Below are 8,345 nucleotides of genomic sequence, written 5' to 3'. Positions count from 1 at the left end.
ACACCGCCCCAGGCCATGACAGACCCTCCACCTCCAAATCGATCCCACTCCGGAGTACAGGCCTCGGTGTAACGCTCATTCCTTTGACGATAAACGTTAATCCGACCATCACCTCTGGTGAGACAAAACCGCGACTCGTCAGTGAAGAGCGCAATTTGCCAGTCCTGTCTGGTCTGGCGATGGGGGGTTTGTGCCCATAGGCGACGTTGTTGCCGGTGATGTCTGGTGAGGACCTGCCTTACATCAGGCTTACAAGCCCTCAGTCCAGCCTCTCTCAGCCTATTGCGGACAGTCTGAGCACTGATGGAGGGATTGTGCATTCCTGGTGTAACTCGGGCAGTTGTTGTTGCCATCCTGTACCTGTCCCGCAGGTGTGATGTTCAGATGTACCGATCTTGTGCTGGTGTTGTTACACGTGGTCTGCCACTGCGAGGAGGATCAGCTGTCCGTCCTGTCTCCCTGTAGTGCTGTCTTAGGCGTCTCACAGTACAGACATTGCAATTTATTGCCCTGGCCCCATCTGCAGTCCTCATTCCCCTTGCAGCACGCAGATGTGCAGGGACCCTGGGCATCTTTATTTTGGTGTTTTTCAGAATCAGTAGAAAGGCCTCTTTAGTGTCCTAAGTTTTCATAACTGACCTTAACCTTTATTTAACCAGGTAGGCCAGTTGAGAACAAGTTCTCATTTACAACTGCGACCTGGCCAGGGAGAACAAGTTCTCATTTACAACTGCGACCTGGCCAGGGAGAACAAGTTCTCATTTACAACTGCGACCTGGCCAGGGAGAACAAGTTCTCATTTACAACTGCGACCTGGCCAGGATAAAGCAAAGCAGTGCGACAAAAACAACACAGAGTTACACATAAACAAACAAACGTACAGTCAATAACACAATAGAAAATGAAAATAGAAAGATATATGTACAGTGTGTGCAAATGTAGAAGAGTAGGGAGGTAGGCAATATATAAGACATAGAGGCGAAATAATTACAATTTAGCAATTAACACTGGGGTGACAGACGTGCAGATGATGACGTGCAAGTAGAGATACTGGGGTACAAAAGAGCAAGAGTGTAAGTAATAATATGGGGATGAGGTAGTTGGGTGGGCTATTTACAGATTGGCTATGTTCAGGTACTGTGATCGGTAAGCTGCTCTGACAGCTGATGCTTAAAGTTAGTGAGGGAGATATAAGACTCCAGCTTCAGAGATTTTTGCAATTCGTTCCAGTCATAGGCAGCAGAGAACTGGAAGGAAAGGCGGCCAAAGTACAGTAAGCGTTGGCTTTGGGGATGACCAGTGCAATAGACCTGCTGGAGCGCGTGCTATGGGTGGGCGTTGCTATGGTGACCAGTAAGCTGAGAGAAGGCGGGGCTTTACCCAGCAAAGACTTATAGATGACCTGGAGCCAGTTTGGCGACGGATATGTAGTGAGGGCCAGCCAACGAGAGCATACCAGTGGTAGGTAGTATATGGGGCTTTGGTGACAAAACGGATGGCACTGTGATCGACTACATCCAGTTTGCTGAGTAGAGTGTTGGAGGCTATTTTGCAAATGACATCGCCTTAGTCAAGGATCGGTAGGATAGTCCGTTTTACGACGGTATGTTTGGCAGCACGAGTGAAGGAGGCTTTGCTGCGAAATAGGAAGCCAATTCGAGATTTAATTTTGGATTGGAGATGCTTAATTGCTTACCATCTGTAAACTGTTAGTGTCTTAACGACGTTCCACAGGTGCATGTGCAATAATTATTTATGGTTCATTGAACAAGCATGGGAAACAGTGTTTTAACCCTTTACAATGAAGATCTGTGAAGTTATTTAGATTTTTAAGAATTATCTTTGAAAGACAGTGTCCTGAAAAAGGGATGCTTCCTTTTTTGCTATATATATTATAACGGCCCACTAGGCATCTGGGTAATATTTGGTTGAGATGTTGATCAATGAGATTTCAACCTTTATTCACCCACTCAAAAAGACAGCCAGAAATGTGTTTAATTCACAATGTGTTTTCACTATGCGTTCAACCATCTAAAAGCACAATGAAATTCCAATGGAAAAACAATGTCCTATTTTTTATTTAGTTGTCGTATAAATGTGTTTTCACAGCGCTTCCAACGATTTAAAAGCACAACAAAGTTCAAATGGGACAGAATGGGTCAGATATTGGGTCAGATATTTTGTAACTTAATGTGTTATCAATGTGTGTTTTATTTTATAGCACAACCAAATGACCTGGATTGTAGTTGAGATTACATTAAAAGTACATATATTATAGCAATTGTAGTATATTATAGCAATTGAGAAGATCTCCACAGACCTGTGGCCTCTGCGATCTTGAACATGCACACTGTGTTTGATTATCAAAGCAAGGAAATATCAACATTTGAAGGAAATCTATATTTTGTGACACTGACCTATTCTGGCTTTAATTCCAGTTTGTCTACAAAGTAATAATTGATATGTGGGATGCACGTCTCCATCTCAAACAAAAATCTAAGTTTAAAAAAAGGACTAAATCAAATCAAACTTTATATGCACTTTAAATAACGTTTTATTGGATTTAGTCCTATTCTTTAAATTAGATTTTTGGTTGATATGGATACTTGAATCCAACATTTTATTTGTTAACTTGAAGTTTACATTTGAAATCAACCAAAGCTTGAAACCCTAGGCCTGTATATGCATTGTCTATTAGTTGAACACTGGGTTGAATTGAAACAATAGCTGTTGATGACTTCGCAAATGCTTTATAGGCCTAAATAGCATCATTTATTAAATATGACTTATAGGGTTACATTTTATTTATCTGTACAACCTACGCTTTGGTATGACTTTGACAGCAACAGTGAATCTATTCAGTTATTAAGAGATCTCCCAACAATCATTATCATGATAGCATATTGGTAGTAGTAGTCAGTGACAAATAACAAAGCTAAACCTGGCACAGCTTGGTTAAAATCCTGGATGGGAGACCAAAACTGGATAGTGGTGTAGATACTGTAGATTAACTCTCTGGTAGAAGGTGCCGCCCATGGATATTGTTTTTTAAAGATCTGACATTGTTTCAAAGGTAGAAATTCAACATAGGTTTGTCTGTATTGAAAATTGGTTACCATGACATAATATTGTGGTTGAAATTTTACCCTCAAAACAGTTTACATTGATTACTATTTTCAAATCCAATGTATTTTCCACGTAGAATCCACGTCACAATATCGTGACAAATTACGTTGTCACCAGTGGCTGATATCTGGTAGTAAGCATTGATCAATACTATCCCAATCAGATTGCACTTCCTTGCGGTGTTGCTAGATGGCGCACGTGACTTCTAAAATCCTTGAACACGCACAATCTCCACTGTGAAAAGTGAAATGAGCCATCCCTCTCAAATTTAATTTTTAATCTTCAGAAGAGGCTCATGTCAAATGTTCAAACATTTTTACATGTTGTCAACAATATCATAATCTGATGGTGGGAGTAAAATTGTTTTCTTTGATGACCCACAAATGAAAATATTACATTTGCATTCGAGTATGAAGGCCAGTTAAGGCAGCAAACAGCGAGAGAGTTGTTGATATAATACTTATAACTCAAAGCTACTGATAATATTATTGAAGGGCATCTCATGGCCATATTATCTTGCATATGTGATCTGTGAGAAATGTAATTTTATCAAACTGGTATTCCCTTCGGGCCTAAAGGTTATACACTACATGACCAAAAGGATGTGGACACTTGCTTGTCGAACGCATCATTCCAAAATCTTGGGGATTGATATGGAGTTGGTCCCCCCTTGGCTGTAACAACAGCCTCCACTCTTCTGGGAAGGCTTTCCACTAGATATTGGAACATTGCTGCAGGGACTTGCTTCCATTCAGCCACAAGAGCATTAGTGAGATTGGGCACAGTTTAAATGCACATTACATTAACTTTTTATTATAAACTGTGATTGCTTTTTGTAATGTGTGTTTTTCTCATAGCAGTTTATTTGTTTTAATCTTTTTAATCTTCATCTTGTACTTTTTATGTGTTTTAATTTTGTTTGGTTTAAATTCTTATTAATTGCTGTGTTGTTTTATTGTTGGATCACAGGGCACAACTGTAAAATAGACTGTCTCAGCTTGTTTCCCCTGTTTAAATAAAGGTTCATCGTAAAAAAAATGTATGGCTTGGCTTAGGCTTGGCTCACAGTCGGTGTTCCAATTCATCCCAAAAGTGTTTGATGGGGTTGAGGTCAGGGCTCAAGTTCTGTTTCTGTGCAGGCCAGTCAAGTTCTTCCACACCGATCTTGACAAAGCATTTCTGTATGTACCTTGCTTTGTGCATGGGGGCATTGTCATGCTGAAACAGGAAAGGGTCTTCCCCAAACTGTTTCCACATAGTTTGAAGCACAGAATTGTCTAGAATGTAATTGTTTGCTGTAGCTTTAACATTTCACTTCACTGGAACTAAGGAGCCTAGCCCGAAGCATAAAAAAAGCATCCAAGACTATTTTTCCTCCTCCACCAAACTTTACAGTTGGCACTATGCATTGGGGTAGGTAGTGTTCTCCTGGCATCCACCAAACCCAGATTCATCAGCTGGACTCCCAGATGGTGAAGCGTGATTCATCACTGCAGAGAACATGTTTCCACTGCTCCAGAGTCCAATGGTGGCGAGCTTTACACCACTCCAGATGGACCTTGGCATTGCGCTGGTGTGGGGCTGCTGGCCATGGAGAACACGCTTCATGAAGCTCCTGACAAAAACTGTTAATGTGCTGAAGTTGCTTCCAGTCAGTTTGGAACTCGGTACTGAGTGTTGCAACCGAGTACAGACAATTTCTGAGCTCTACGTGCATCAGCACTCAGCTGCCCCATTCTGTGAGCTTGTGTGGCCTACCACTTCGCAGCTGAGCTGTTACTGATAGACTTCACAATAAAAGCACTTGCATTTGACCGGGGCAGCTCTAACAGGGCAAAAATGTGATGAACTGACATGTTGGAAAGGTGGCATCCTATGATGGTGCAATGTTGAAAGTCACTGAGTTTTTCAGTAAGGCCGCTCTACTGCCAGTGTTTGTCTATGGAGATTGCATGGTTGTGTGCTCGATTTTATACACCTGTCAGCAACGGGTGTGGCTGAAATAGCTGAATCCGCTCATTTGAAGGGGTGTCCACATACATGTGTATATATAGTGTATTTTCTCATCATTTCACATGTTCAGTGAAGTTTCCCACTTCTTTCCTGTCTAGGATCTCTCCACACACAACTGGACTGATACACCTGGTCAACTCTTGTTCAAAACGTATGAAATTTAGCAGACGTTCTTATCTAGAGCAATTAGGGATACGTTCCTTGCTCAAGGGCACATCGACAAATTGCTCACCTAGTCGGCTTGTGGAATTGAACCAGCAATCTTTACTGGCCCAACGCTCTTAACGGCTAGGCTACCTGCCGCCGGTTTCTTTTGGATGTAGCCAGAAGCAACAGCCATTGTGTGATGGCATTAGGCAAAAGCGTGTGTATAAATCCAGCCCCACTTCACAGTCTATTACACTTGTAGGCTAGTTTTGTTGCGTAAAATTCTAAAATTTCACGCAACATAAGCCTAAATTCTGACCCATTCCTGGCGCAACAAGTGCATGTGTGTGTGATATTCCTGTGGTTTGAATGTGCATGAGTTTTGCGCGCAAGAATACATCAGTGATTTTCGTCAGGCAGTTACGCACAGTCAATATCAAATTTGACTTTTACACTAACATATTAGTATAATAGGATAGCTATTTTCTATTGGAAATTGTAGGTCGATAATATATTATTCTCAAGTGTATCTAAAGTTCAAAACAAATGCAGCCTAAAGTAATTATTTGGTGATTAGGCTTAAAACATAGATAAGCGCACAATAATGTTTTTCAATATCTTTACAAATTTATTTTTCTTCCAAAATGAAGAATAACGTAAAGTGCATTCAACATATCTTTGGTATCGCGCAATAAAAAAAAAGACACCTCGAATATAAAAATGCAGTGAACAGACTTCAACAATACAAAAATCTCATTTCAATATGAACTTCACTCCCATATAGGCTATACAAATATAGTGCATCATCTTAACACATTGAAAATACAAAAACAGAATCCAAACATCATTATGGTAACATCAAACATAGAAGAACTAAGTGTCATTATAAAAAGTATTTTCGATAGGTCCTTTCTTTTGTTCTACCAGGGTCGCCACACTGAGTCCGAGTTGCCTGTCGGTGCACCGGGGGACACCGCTGCTGGGACAGGCGTGTTGACCTGGTTCGCGTACACGGGGATAACGGGACCGTTGGGCGTAAAAGCTGCATTGGGGATAAGGAAGGCGAATTGTCCATCTGTGGCAGGTACCAGGTGGAAGCCGCCGTATACTTTTGTTGTTTCTGGTGACATGCTCTGGGGAGAGCCACCTTTACAAGGCAGGGGCATCACGTTGCCCTGTGGAGATGAGTTGGGGATGTGTACCATGGACTGGCCGAAGGCGCGGTGGGGAGGCCCGGTAGGGATCTGGTGCTGCGTGGGGTAGTTCATAGCGTTGATCTGCGTCATGCAGCTGGCCAAGTGACCGAGAAGCCGCGTCCTGACCTCGGTGTTAACCCCTTCGCAGGTGGACAGGAACCGGGTGACTTCATTTGTACACTCGCTGAATCCAGCTCTGTATTTCCCTAGCACGGTGGGATCAGAGTTCAAAGCAGCTGTGTGAGAAAGAGAAAAGGATAAGCCACTGAGAATAACAACAGCATAATAACGACAATTTAAATTCCAAACATGAACATAAAACTAAACATATACATTACGAAGCTCACCAATGGTTACGATAAATTAGCTATTTAGTTAGTCCATACAATTAGCTACATTTAGAGAGACTTCTTGGGAGAGAGGATGCGGGACAAGTATGTAAACGGAGTACTTCATTCTAACATGATCTAAACCGCAGACGGAAGTCTGGAAGAAATCATCCCGGGTATTCGCCCACCAAAACAGTTCCAGTGACTTACCAGTCATTTGAGCTCTCTGGAGGTTCCGGAGATGTTTTACGGTCATCTCCAGGATGTCCGCCTTTTCAAGTTTCGAGTGTCTGGAACTCTGTAATATGAAGAAGGCACATTGTTAGGATTGAAGATAGAATACTTTCTTATTAAAGTTGATGTTTTCAATAAAGTAAATCTATAACTGTGATTGTAATAATTCATTTGTTGTGAGAGAAAAAAAATGTAATACTTACATCTTTTTTGAGCGCATCCAGGATAAGTGTTTTCAACTGTCCCAAGCTTTCGTTGATTCTGGCTCTTCTCCTTTTCTCCATGATAGGTTTGGATGACTAAAGAAAATAAATATAATACATTGTTAGAATGGTGGGACTTGCTCAAGGTGAAGGAAATGTTCGTGTTGTGCTATACTAGCCCGTGCGTAATTTTGGAGTGACAGAATATCCGCATTTCTAAGATGCTTTGACCGACTACTAACCTTCCTGTGCTCGGAAGCCGTCTTGGGTTTATCAGGTGTCGTGTTCATGCTGGCTGTAGTAGCAGCAACAGGAGAGACTGATGTCTTTTCCATTATATCGGCAGGCATCTTCGGTCTGTCTGAAATATCCCACAAGAGCAACGGCAACTCGGTATTACAGTCCACTGTTGGTGGTTATTGACAAGTAGTCGGCACCTATTCACAGTACTCTCTTATGAAATTCCAAATTCCGGAAAAACAAAATCCTTTTTAGGTGGTAGCGCACCTCTGTGCGAGAGACAAGCGTCCCCAAGTCAGTCGCAAGCTGAACGATGTCACGGAATCGAGAAATCACTGTCTGCCAGCGGACGCTGCGTCTGTGGCACTTCTTGTTGGTCTTATTTATATCTAGGACTGCACGCGAACGGCTCGTGTGAAACTTCCAAAACTTTCTTTCCCACAGTAACTTTCTACCAATCAGTGCGAGGGACACGCGGCCGGAGGGGAGGATGGCTCGTGGTCGGCGCCCTTCCATTGGTTGTTTGGAGTTTGAGCGGGCGGCCAATGGCGGGGGCCGGGTTTAAGGCACGACCGGGACTGCCTTCAATCATTCAGTTTACATATTAACACTTGAGCCCCTGACTACCACCCAGCGCAGAGAATGCAGGGTTGACTTGATTCGGCATGTTGCTCCCCCAACTTTAAGGCAGTACGCACAGGAGTCAGGAGGGATAAACTCCACCCAAGATACTAGAGGCTATAGGGCCTCAGCGCAGGCCAACAATAACATGTTCCACATAGCCTACATCTATTGTATTATACTTCCACAGACGTGTGGACTACAAACCAGTAAATGCGCAATTACGCCGAACATAT

At 42.4% G+C, this 8,345-nt stretch overlaps 1 protein-coding gene across 1 annotated transcript; it reads right to left on the bottom strand.

Moving 5' to 3' along the window:
* Positions 1 to 5,891: 5,891 nt before the first annotated feature.
* LOC112252023 (transcription factor HES-1) lies at positions 5,892 to 7,891 on the bottom strand. The gene is made up of 4 exons (XM_024422902.2): positions 7,491 to 7,891; positions 7,249 to 7,344; positions 7,022 to 7,109; positions 5,892 to 6,718 (listed from the first exon to the last, which is right to left on the bottom strand). Exons 1-4 carry the CDS (start codon positions 7,596 to 7,598, stop codon positions 6,207 to 6,209), a joined length of 804 nt encoding a protein of 267 aa, XP_024278670.1. The 5' UTR covers positions 7,599 to 7,891; the 3' UTR covers positions 5,892 to 6,206.
* Between the last annotated feature and the right edge of the window lie 454 nt (positions 7,892 to 8,345).

The sequence above is a fragment of the Oncorhynchus tshawytscha genome, linkage group LG06, assembly GCF_018296145.1.
Source record: "Oncorhynchus tshawytscha isolate Ot180627B linkage group LG06, Otsh_v2.0, whole genome shotgun sequence".
NCBI classification, from domain to species: Eukaryota; Metazoa; Chordata; class Actinopteri; order Salmoniformes; family Salmonidae; genus Oncorhynchus; species Oncorhynchus tshawytscha.
The sequence above is the reverse complement of the archived record's forward strand: the minus strand, read 5'-3'. Positions and strand labels throughout refer to the sequence as shown.